Source organism: Mytilus californianus, unplaced genomic scaffold (genome assembly GCF_021869535.1).
Source record: "Mytilus californianus isolate M0D057914Y unplaced genomic scaffold, xbMytCali1.0.p SCAF_13, whole genome shotgun sequence".
NCBI lineage: Eukaryota > Metazoa > Mollusca > Bivalvia > Mytilida > Mytilidae > Mytilus > Mytilus californianus.
Genome location: NW_026262615.1, coordinates 40,802,400 through 40,814,390, shown reverse-complemented (window position 1 = coordinate 40,814,390; position 11,991 = coordinate 40,802,400). Strand labels below are relative to the sequence as shown.

At 31.5% G+C, this 11,991-nt stretch overlaps 1 protein-coding gene across 1 annotated transcript; it reads left to right on the top strand.

The window, feature by feature from the left end:
- The first annotated feature begins 930 nt into the window (after window positions 1-930).
- On the top strand, window positions 931-11,097 carry LOC127723668 (uncharacterized). Its single transcript, XM_052230403.1, has 8 exons — window positions 931-992; window positions 2,736-2,911; window positions 3,451-3,719; window positions 4,643-4,760; window positions 6,407-6,521; window positions 8,005-8,132; window positions 8,932-9,049; window positions 10,983-11,097. The coding sequence occupies exons 2-7, from the start codon at window positions 2,876-2,878 to the stop codon at window positions 9,046-9,048; spliced, it is 783 nt and encodes a 260-aa protein (XP_052086363.1). The 5' UTR covers window positions 931-992; window positions 2,736-2,875; the 3' UTR covers window position 9,049; window positions 10,983-11,097.
- Window positions 11,098-11,991: the final 894 nt, after the last annotated feature.

The window sequence follows — 11,991 nt, the reverse complement described above, 5'->3', positions numbered from 1 at the left end:
AGTACCTTTATCTGAATTATCTGCCCTTACATTTGAGTTGCCTCCCCTTATGTGGCAAAGTTGGAAAAAATTGAATCAAACAAAAGTTTTCTGTTTTTTTGTAAAATACAACCATAAATATGATAAAACGTGTCATTTTCTATATTGAAATGAAAATTCTTACACATGAATTACCTACTACTCTCAAATTTTGCACATTCTATTAAAGATCTAGACCGATTGTTGTCAGGTATTACAAAATCCAAGATGGAGGAAGACACCCTATCTACCTTAAATATAATTTATTGATTTCAGCATACCAAAACCGCAGTCTATGTTTTACAATAAGTCAACCATAATCAACCCACGGTACAGCAAAGGACATGAATATTGTCAGTGTCTTCAAAACGTCACTTCCTGTTCAGGGTCAGCCAAAAATCCACTTAAACAGGTAATTTTGATGCATGCATAGACAAATACATAATTTTCGTCTTCATGGAAAGGTTCTTCTATATATGCGCGTGAATTTATGTGTTGAAACATAGAGGTCTGAAAAATCAAGTACATGAAATGTTATTGCTGTATAGATTAAAAAATTCGAAAACAAAAGAAAAACAAACTAATAATACATTACACAGCCAACTGCATAGGACGAAATATTAGGTATACATATATTTAACTTATGTCACATCTACTTTGGATGGAATAACTGAATAATGTCTAAACGTTTCAAGTAATACATGATTAATATACAAGCAAAACCAACAAATATAAGAAACATAAATTGCGTATCATGAAATCGATAAAGGTTTATTGTATGACCGATCACTGAAAAATCAGAAAGAAAAAAAAATCATACTTACTTTAAACTTCGCTTTCGCTACCATTGTTTCGAATGATTTTCGAAAAAACAATGTTTCAGGTATATAATGGTAATAAAGGACTACAACTTCTTTCATCAAAGAAACATCCAAATGGAAAGCGAAGTTTTGATACTCCAACTCAACAAACAGGTGACACGGATACCTTTTTTTATTGATAAAATCAAAATTAAGACATCATTTTATTTTCTCTTAAAGGCAAATTTAATGAATTATTTGCTATCATGGAGGAATAGAATTTCAATATTTTATATCACAGCAGCAGTTCGAAATGGGAAAAAAAAACTTTGATAAACACTAACGTTAAAAAGATAACTAAATATTAACAATGAAATTATCAAACAAAAATAACTGTGAAATTAAATTGATTTCATGACCATCTTCCATACCTTGAAATTATATATATGATCAATTAATTGGTAAATCTAAAACTTTAGATTGCACAAAAAACACCGATGGTCATACATTAGTTCAATTTTAAGTCGTTCAAAAATAGAATCTCACTTTTTAACCGGATTTACGAAGTAAAAATCGGTTATTGATTTGGGAATGTACGGCGGGCGGGATACGGGCGGCCGGGAGGTCGGCTGCAAAACAGTGTCCTAGCATTTACTCATGAACCGTTCAACCAAAGCTTTTCAAATTTTAGTATGTTGTTACTGATGACAAAATGGAGGTCAAGTACAATATTGACGATTTTCACTTTCACGGTTCAGGAGTTATGGTTCTTGAAAGATTGAAAAATGGTGTTTCCAGTAGTGTCCGTGCTGAAACTCATGAACCGTTTACCCAAAGCTTATCAAATTTTAATATGTTGTTACTGATGATAAAATTGAGGTCAAGTTCGATATTGACGATTTTCACTTTCACTGTTTAGGAGTTATGGTTCTTGAAAGATTTAAAATGGTGTCTCTAGTCGTGTCCATGCTGTAACTCATGAACCGATAAACCAAAGCTTTTCAAATTTTATTATGTTGTTACTGATGACAAAATGGAGGTCAAGATCGATATTGACGATTTTCTCTTTCACCGTTCAGGAGTTATGGTTATTGAAAGATTGAAAAATGGTGTTTGCAGTCGTGTCCATGCTTTAACTCGTGAACCGTTCAACCAAAGCTTTTCAAATTTTAATATGTTATTACTGATGACAATATCAATGATTGTCACTTTTACCGTTCAGGAGTTATTTTCCTTGTGATATTGAAAAATGCCAGGACACAAATAAATGATAAAAAAATCCGGTTTGCTGTCCCTCTGACAGCCTCTTGTTAGCTTTTCAGGTAAGAGAGCAAATTACACAACAAAGACTTGTCTTACACCTTCTCTACTGTCAGGTCTTATTGGAAAGATGACGAACACTCTTAAGACTGTTAATAACATAAATATACATTTCAATAAACCAATTACCTATCGAGGTCGACGAAGTATTGTTTGTTTGAAACATAAACCAATCTATTTTAAATTAAAAATAATTTCCTGACCACCTGATATCATCCCCCATTTTTTGGTGGGGTTCATGTTGCTCAGTCATTTGTTTTCTATGTTGTGTATACAATCTTTTGTCCTTGTTTGGTCTGTTTTGTTTGCCATGGCGTTGTTAATTTCTTTCCGACTTTTGATTTTGAGTATCCCGTGGGTATTTTTAGCATCTCTATATCGCATATCAATTGAATGAACTAAAAATTAGGGTACCACTCAACACAATGCAAAAAGAAGCCAATACAATGAATGAATTTACAAGTAGCTGGTTACAACATGACCACCAAAAGAATACACTTTGTTAACAATGTCTTTTGTATAAATTTTTGTCTTGGTGATAGAAATAGTAAATAACCGTATCATCTCATATTGTCAATAGCAATTATGTGTTTGCAGAAAACCATATCAGCAAAAGATCATTCCTTACGTGGCCAACACAATCAGGCAAAACACTCTCGTATGCAATAAATTTATGCAGGAAAGCATTCCAAAAAGCATCCTTATATCCCCACTGCAGAGAAAATGTTGATGACTTTATGGTTTTGATGGATAGCTGTACAGAAGACATCAAGGTTTGGATGTATAAGCATTATTGCATTTAATGATTTGAAAGCTTTTGTAAAAGCACTACAGAGTTTCATTGCAATATTTTCACGATACTTTATACATTAATCATCATGACAATAAATAAATATATACTTGTAACATATTCAAGTGACAATGAATTTCTGAATATCGTAGATACACAGAAAGGTCTGTACATGTTTTGACTAATACCTAAATATGAACATCATCGAGGGTATCTTTAGAACGTAACTTTATAACAAAATAGATGATAACTTATATTTCCTATGAAACTTTCTATTTAATGAAGCGTCTTTTCAACAGCACCTGTTTATTGACTATGTATCTAGCAGTTACTACCTTATTTCAGTCAATTGTGTTTTCTATGATAAGGAGTGTCGCATTATGGTACAGTTAAAACCTTTCTTATAATCATTTCGAATACGTGTAGACCCCCCAAAAAATAGTTCTGAGGTAGCGTCTATTCATCGAGACCTTTGTGTTTATTTTTTGTCGTACTCACTGTGTTTAGTGTTTTTATTTGTAGATAACAGACAGTCTAAATTTTTTGGATAACTTCGTTCTTGTCTACAATGAGGCTTGCCAGATAACCATTGCTGGCGATATAAAATATTACGTCACTGGGAAAAATGGTCAATTAGTACTTCCAGATTACGTCACTTCTGATGTTTGTCCAAATGAGTGTAGCATGAAAGGAATATGTCATCAAGGTCAATGTCTGTGCAACAGTGGATATCATGGACCAGATTGCTCAGTAAAAGTTGGATCCGTTCCTTTTATTCATTTTATTTATGGGTATGAGTAAAAATATAAAATTTCTTAATCAAGGCATGCCTAAATAAAGGAAGAAAGTGACAAGTGCAAAAACATAGAGTAAAAAAAGGAAACACTCGGCAATTGAAAACATCTCAGTAAACATAGTAAAAGGACTGACATAAATATTAACATATTTTTGAAATTAAATTTTTAGTTGATAAATTGAGTAATAGTAAGAAAAGGAAAGTTCCAGCTCCCTCAGGCAAACTCACATCAGCACAATTTTGCTTTACTTTGATCACATGTTTATGTCCTTTCCTATCATATAAGTCTACCCGTGTTCAGGTACGTATACATATTTCGTTTGGAATTATCTATACATAATCGTTCTTTATGAAGGTTAGTAAGGGAGGGTGCTTCAGACACAACAAACATATAAGTGTTATTTTCAATTCTACCATGTTTATTGATTTAAGCGTTAATAATCAAATGTTTGTCGCATGCTTAGCATATTTGCTGGAAAAAGAAATTCTTTGTCGCAACTATTTCACAACAACGGTTTAATACTATCAATAGAACGCAATACAACTTGAAAAAACTTGAAACGAACGTTAAGGCTTGGATCGTTAATTAAATTTTAAACCATATTAATTTAAATACTTTGAATTTTACAGAAGTGGTATGATATGTTAATCAACTCTCATCTATCATTTGAAAATTATGTATTTTTTTGACAATATATCCACTGTGTAAACCAAAATGTAAGTCTTAAATTTCCTATAATTAGAGAAAATGCTGAAGAAACCTACTCACCCTTATACCAGCATGATTCGTTTGGTTTTTGAAAAATCTATTTAGAAATGTTTTAAATCATTTGTACCATACATAATTTTTCTGAGTTTTGTATCACTGAAAGCTATACATAGTTCAGAATTTAACCCCTGCACCACTATTATTTCCAGAGAGGACGACGTAGATAGTTTATGTGATATTCGTCAAGAAAACTGTCGAACTTCATATATTATAGCAGACAATTTGATGTACAGTCCTGACTTACAGTGTCGTGTTCAATACTTAAAGGTAAGGTTAATTAAAACGGATATGTTGAAATTGTAACCAACACCGACAAGAGACTCTAGTGGTTGGACTTAAAATGCACTGTTCGGTGTGAGCCAATGCTCCGTGTTGAAGGCCGTACCTTGACCTATAATGGTTTACTTTTAAAAATTGTGACTAGGATGGAGAGTTGTCTCATTGGCACTCATACCACATCTTCCAATATCTACAAACAACTGATTGTTAACAAAAAAGCTCTTAATGTTAATAATGCTAAGCAAACATTTCATAATTATATTACGAATGTTTTATGTAACGTAATATTATTTCACAGTAAATTCAGCTGACTTTTATAGTTTTTTCTTATGTTGTACTGTTACCAGGCCATTAGTTTTCTCGTTTAAATAGTTTTACATTTGTCATTTTGGGGCCTTTTATAGCTGACTATGCGGTACGGGTTTTGCTCATTGTTGAAGGCCGTACGGTGACCTATAGTTGTAAAATGCTGAGAAATCTTGTTTCTGGTGGAGAGTTGTCTTGTTGGCAATCATACCACACCTTCTTATTTTTATATTGCCAGCTCAACATAGGCAAATAGTGTTGGATTGACATGTTAACTACTGCATTTTGTTTTGTCATGTTAAATAATAAGTACCATAGACTAAGACTAAATGAGTATTTTGTTTTTAACGCATTCTGAAATATCTAAACATTATAACTGAGTGTGGTGAAGACTAAGAATTTTTAAAATATTTGAGTAGTATTCAGACGTTTCACATGCAGTTGCTTTAATTAATTTCAGTCCTTTTTCAAACAGTTGATTATAACTGTCTGTTCAGGTTAATAAAAAATGCATACATTTTGAATGTAGACAAATCTCATTTCTTTTCGGGACGCAAAATGTCTAAACAGTTGTGGGTTTATCGCAGGGAATATGTCTTGAAATGGATTGACAGATGGAAACTGTCACGCAGTCCATATATGTATTCATTCCAACTACATTGTAAAAGGTATAAAAGGAATAGCAAAATTGTGTTAATAAATAGCATTCTGTATCAAATCTATAAAACGATTGTTTTAACAATGTATTATTCGGTTCATTTGATGTGTTTGAGCTTTTGATTTTGCCATTTGGGAAGGGACTTTCCGTTTTGAATTTTCCTTGGAGTTCGGTATATTTGTTATTTTACTTTTTACACAGATTTTTAATTTTATAAAAATATCCAACTTTTCATTTAGTTTCATTTTTTTTGTATTCAGAAGCTGTGACAAAGAGACAAAAAAAAAAACAAAAAAAACACCAGTCTAAGAGTAATAAAACACATACAGTTTTTAATAAAACAGATATGTGTTATGCCGCTTTGTCCAACGAATATTACTTTATACAACTAAAACTGATAAAAAAATGGAAAATTATACATTCTAAAAATTTTCATAATCTCAACCTATCTTAACATATCTTTACATAATTTAAAAGACTGTTAAATATGAAACAACATTTATTTTGAACGGTGCTTCTCAGTGCGAGCTACATTTACAGCTCTCAAAAGTTACTAAAAACACATACATCGGTGAAAAATGTTTGATACAATTTTCTTTTGGAAAGCAATATTTTTGAAGAGTCATTAAAGTTAATTTAATTTGTTTTAATTTCAACTGTTTGTTGTTAGATGGAAAATGGAAAACTTTTAGACGACAAAGGAAAAGGACACATACTTGTAAAAGGAATATTCACAAGTTTTAATGAATTAGAATGTTCTCTGCCACCATCAGGTGTATCAAATGGTATGATATTAGAACAAAATATGTTTTAACATTTATATAATGATATTTGGTTTAGTCATACAGCATGCATGTTTTTTGATTATTGAAATTACAACCATATGTTCCATGTCAGACTTATACCAGGCTTGATATTTAGTAAGCCAAACGGTTAACATTGTTAATTGGAAAACACAAAGTAAGGAACTTTTTAATTTTTTTAATATAAAAAGTTTAGTACTGAATGTTAATCTTTGGTGTTCTCTTTTAAGTTTTTTCCATTTGTTATAGAGTCTCGCCTTTAAAGAGCGTCACATATTGTAGTTTGTACAGAGACTTGTCTTTGGTTGAATACTGCATTTTCTCCTCAAGCTGATCTAGGTTTTTGGTTTTTGTGTTCCTGGGATTGTTGTCACATTATATGTACCGCTATATACATCAGGTTCATCATTTAGCTTATCAACTTTGAGGTTCACCTAATGCTATGGCTTAATTCAAAACAAAACATGCATCTATATATTCTTGAGCATAGAACATGACTGCTATATTTACCTTTTTGGCAATTTTGAATGTTTCCTCCAAAATATTTTTTGAGGGCAAAACCGAAAATAATTCATTTCGGTTAGATACGTTATCTAAATAAATGCAAAATGTTATAGAATTATTGGAAATGCCTTTAAAACTTACCGCTAAAATATTTCATTCGAAAAAAATGTATCAGATTGTTGACAAATATACTAGTATATGGAATAGATTGTTAAAATTCCAGTGGGATTTGTCATTTTTAGATTTCGACCTTGGGTGTTAAACAAATAACGGGTACATTATCCTTATTTCTTTGTGTTGATAATCATCAATGTTGCTAAACAAAGTGAGATGCTAATCAAAATCGTGTTCAATATTCAATTCGTTTTTGTTTTATAGTCGTTTTACTACAAAAAAGACTTAAAACACAATTGTAACAATAGTTATCATCAAAAGCATTTTAGATAAAAATTTCACTGTACACCTATCCCTTGGTATGATTTTAGGAAGCGTCTTGATGCTTCTAAGATGACAAACTAATTTAACAAAAGATAAAGCTCGTAAAACTTACCAAGAACACCTCTGGTGTTTGATTCGTTTAAAAGGACTCAAGTGGTGATGAATAAGGTATCCTTGTTAAATTGCACTTTTAACAAATGTATATGTCACATTGTTCAGAGGACACGAGTGTAGTTCAGAGTGATAAGCCCTATTAACAATATTGTTCCGATAAAAAGACGTAATATTACTTTGTTGAATGCGTTGTTAAAGACTTTAAAATTAACACTTCATCTATAGTATTCGACTTATACAATTAAGTAAACAGCAACAAGACTAAATTTGATCGCTAATATATTTACGGTTATCTGTTATTCCTTACATCCACTTCATTTGAACTTGGATAGTTGTCTCATTGGCAAGCATACCATATCTCCTTATTTTTATATTATGAACATTGACCTTATGAAATAACACTTTACAGGTGCAGTTGTTGCAGGATTTAAAATAAGTATTACAACAGACGGACAACAGTATAGCAATGAGGAAACTTTAATCATATTTGACTCATTGTGTCAAGCATGTAAAGAAGATGGCAATTGCACCTTAAAGGTATTTATAATATAATCATAGTATGACGCGCCTGTAACAGCTTAAAAGAAATTGTCAAATGACTAAAATAATGATTGTTTTAGAACACGTTCATTTGTGGATGAAACGTTTAGTAATTTAACTCATTCTTAATATTGTTTTAAATGAATGTATGTCATATCCTTTTAACTTACTTTAGTTGTTGATACACCATCGCCTAAATTGAAACTTAATGCATAAATTATCTAACAAGATATGTTCGCCGAGGCATAAAATAGGTTTCATTACGATCATTATCAGTATTCTTCTTCTTCTTCTTCTTCTTCTTCTTCTTCTTCTTCTTCTTCTTATTATTATTATTATTATCATTATTATTATAATTATTATTTTTTTTTAAATTTTATTGTTATTTTGTTATATAAAAATAAAACGAGCAGCAAACTTATATTCTGCATACAATAAGGAGCTGTACCCAAAGATGGAAGGAATACAATATAGAGAAATCAATTTAGTTAACAATTTCACGATAAAAAAGCGTTACCATTTTGTTGGTGACAATTATGTTTTATACAACAAAAAACATAACTTTAAAAACTGCTGATCAATTTTCTGTAAACATTTATGGTTTTAATATAAATCTAATTCAAGTTGTCATGAATCTTCGGTATCAGTATCATTGTTTCTGACAGTATGCAATGGTATACACTGTATGTTATGACGCTTAGTAGAATATGGCAGCAAAATATACAATTCGAGTGATTTCTTTCTAAACAGTTTGTCTAATATATAAAGGGATTAATCGTTTAACATTATTCATTAGCCAAACACATGTAAAATAGACCAACGATGTAGAAGGAAAGGAGAGCAGAATTCAAAACAACAAATATGCAAGCCGTCTGTAACCCAACATGGCTGGACCACAGATCAAAGGGTATAAGGTTAGTACGAAATAAATATAGGTCATGCTATTGTATATTTATTGAAAATATTAAATGGCTTTTTAATATCACACCCGTATCAACCTGAGACACCAACAGAATCTCAAGAGATTTTGGCGAGATAGTATATTGGTTGATGTTTGATGAAATGTGATATTGAAAGAGAAAAATCATATAAACCGTACATTCGGTGTTCGCACTGTCTGTACCACTCTGCTTAGCTCTTCATAAAATTGCTTATTGTCCTTCCCTTCGCCTATATCATCGTGCCCAGGCGCTTCATAATTATTGTGTCATGCTTTTGAGACGTGAACGGGAATTATCAGCCACGTCACAATGTCTGAGGAGAATTTAGAAGCGACGTCCCATTATGTGAGGAGACGTAATCAAGTTTACTTTAATTAAGATTAAAATCGTCGAAAGGAGGAGAAAAGAACAGTAATAGAACGATAAACATATTTTCGGATTTTCTATGTATAGATATAGTAAAATATCAGCCACTCGACACAATGTGAAGCGTTTTTGCATTTTCGCTTCGCTCCCTTGCCTTAAAGTTCAAATTGTGGATAGCGGATAATATTTGACGATATCAGTGGGTAGAAAACCCGAAAGTATATACTCATTTGGGATGAGAGGGACTTCAGTCTGAGAGAATATGATTTATTCATTAGTTGTGATTGACTTTAAAATAGCTGCGATAAATGCGAGAACTCTTATATCGGTACTTTATGTTTATTGTTTTATGTTAATTTTTTTTGGCTTCGAAATGATCCTTAAAGTTAAGCGATTTGATACGGATTTTTGAAATTTTGTTCGTATGTTGTGATTATACACCTATGTTCAGGGTAAGTAGAGGGTTGAACGCTCATTAACATTTTAATCCCAACAAATTATTTAAGTGCATGACCCATGTCAGGAGCCTGTAATTCAGTGGTTGTCAATGTTTCGTATTTGTCATAATAGCATCATTGTCATTGTTTCTCTACTTCTGTTTATTTATATTAGTACTCGTACTTGTTTTTCGTAAATTTCAGTGTTATAAATCGGGACGTTACTTCTCTCGTTTGAATTGTTTCACGTTTTTCATGTTGACACCTGTTAAAACTGACAAAACGGTTGGGATTTTTCTCATTGTTGAAGGCAGTAAAGAGGCAAAATATACTAAAGGGACATTAAAATTCATTAGACGAAATAAAACTGCGAATGGCATAGCTAACATGGAAAAAACTATCAAAAGTCAAGCAACAGTATACAACACATAACATAGAAAACCAAAGAATGCGCATCACAAACCTAAAAAAAAAACTTTAGAAGGGTAATCATCAATTGTTCCACATGTAAGTACAAACCGATGGTATGCGTCGATTTCGGTAGGTTACATGTCGTAAGGAGACCGATAATTGGTTATATCGTCGTCATTTGAACGATCACCTTGGTGGATAATTATTTCATTGGCAATCAGACCGCTTCGCCTTAGTCTTATACATAAATACATAGTTAATTATTGAACAAAGGGGGTTACTTTACCTTGCTTGTGGAATGCCAACTTCTAGTCTTAGAAAGAGAGCATAATACATTTGCTTTTTTTCTCTTGAATTGAAATTCGGAATAATTAATAGCAGTTACAATTAGTAACTTGTAAAACCTGAACTCTTCTAAAAGGTGTAAAATGCAATGAACAAAATAATTAAATCTGAAATGTTATTGTTCTTTCTTTTTATGTTTTTTGGATCTTGTGATAGATATGTAAATGATTTTCAATTTATCTTTAACAGAATTTAGATTTTCTGAAATACTTGAGAATGCATATTTTTTTTATTTAATGAACGCAATAATAAAGCAGTGAAATGGGAATACAAAGTAAAAGATAAAAAAAATAATTATCTATCATTATCGTCCAATCACATACATAACAACTGCTGTTTTATTTTAGAAATAGATCATTTCACTGCAAGTTTAACCGGATGTGAGTGTGTAGACGACCCGGGAACGTTTACATGTGCGTGTTGTCAGAATGCAGGCTGTCCATGCGCATTCAAGTCGCCGCATCAGTGTGTTGATTGCACACATAATGATGATTGTGGAAAGTATCCAGATATATTTAATATTTAAATATGTTTGATTATAAAACAAACTGTTGTATTCATACTAGTATGCATTGATTTACTCCGTCTGAAAGGAAATACTCTATCAAGTTGGTAAAATGAGCTATTTATTTGTCTGATCAAGATGTTGAAACCCCAACATGCCCAAGTAAACAAAACTTAAAGAAACAATAAATAAACAAACGACATCATTAGAACACATAACTGTATGACAACGTCACTTTTTGCCATTTTCATGTAGTGAATTGAAAATTAGAATGTTTTTATATAAAACTATTTCTGTGACAATAATTGACAAATGTTAAAGTTTTCATTTTTGAGGAATGTTTTGCATACATTTTAACTTTTGTACATCTAGAAATCACACATCACACTTTGTTTCTGCTGTCAAGAAAGATATATATTAGAATCAGAGTGGTCAGTAGATGTGAAAAAAAATACCGAATTACACAAGGGATTGTGTCTTGTAAATTGACATTTGTGACAAAATAAAATTACTCTCACAGAACTACATTCCTTGTATGTTATAAACTTTCCTATAACACAATACACCGTTACCCCTTACATCATACACCACTACACAATACACCATGCACTAATCACAGTTCCCTTTTCCAATTTGATTATTTTTACAATTCACAACATTCAAAATAACCCACAACCTACACTGGAACAAATATAACATGTATAATAGAGTGGCAATTTTATTTTGTAAACAAATCCTTCTCTAAAACGATCTAAAATTAAAAAATAATACATCATTCATCAGGAACCTTTCAATTCTTTTCATTGTTCAAAACACACCTCAACATAAACCATACACAGTTACATAATGCA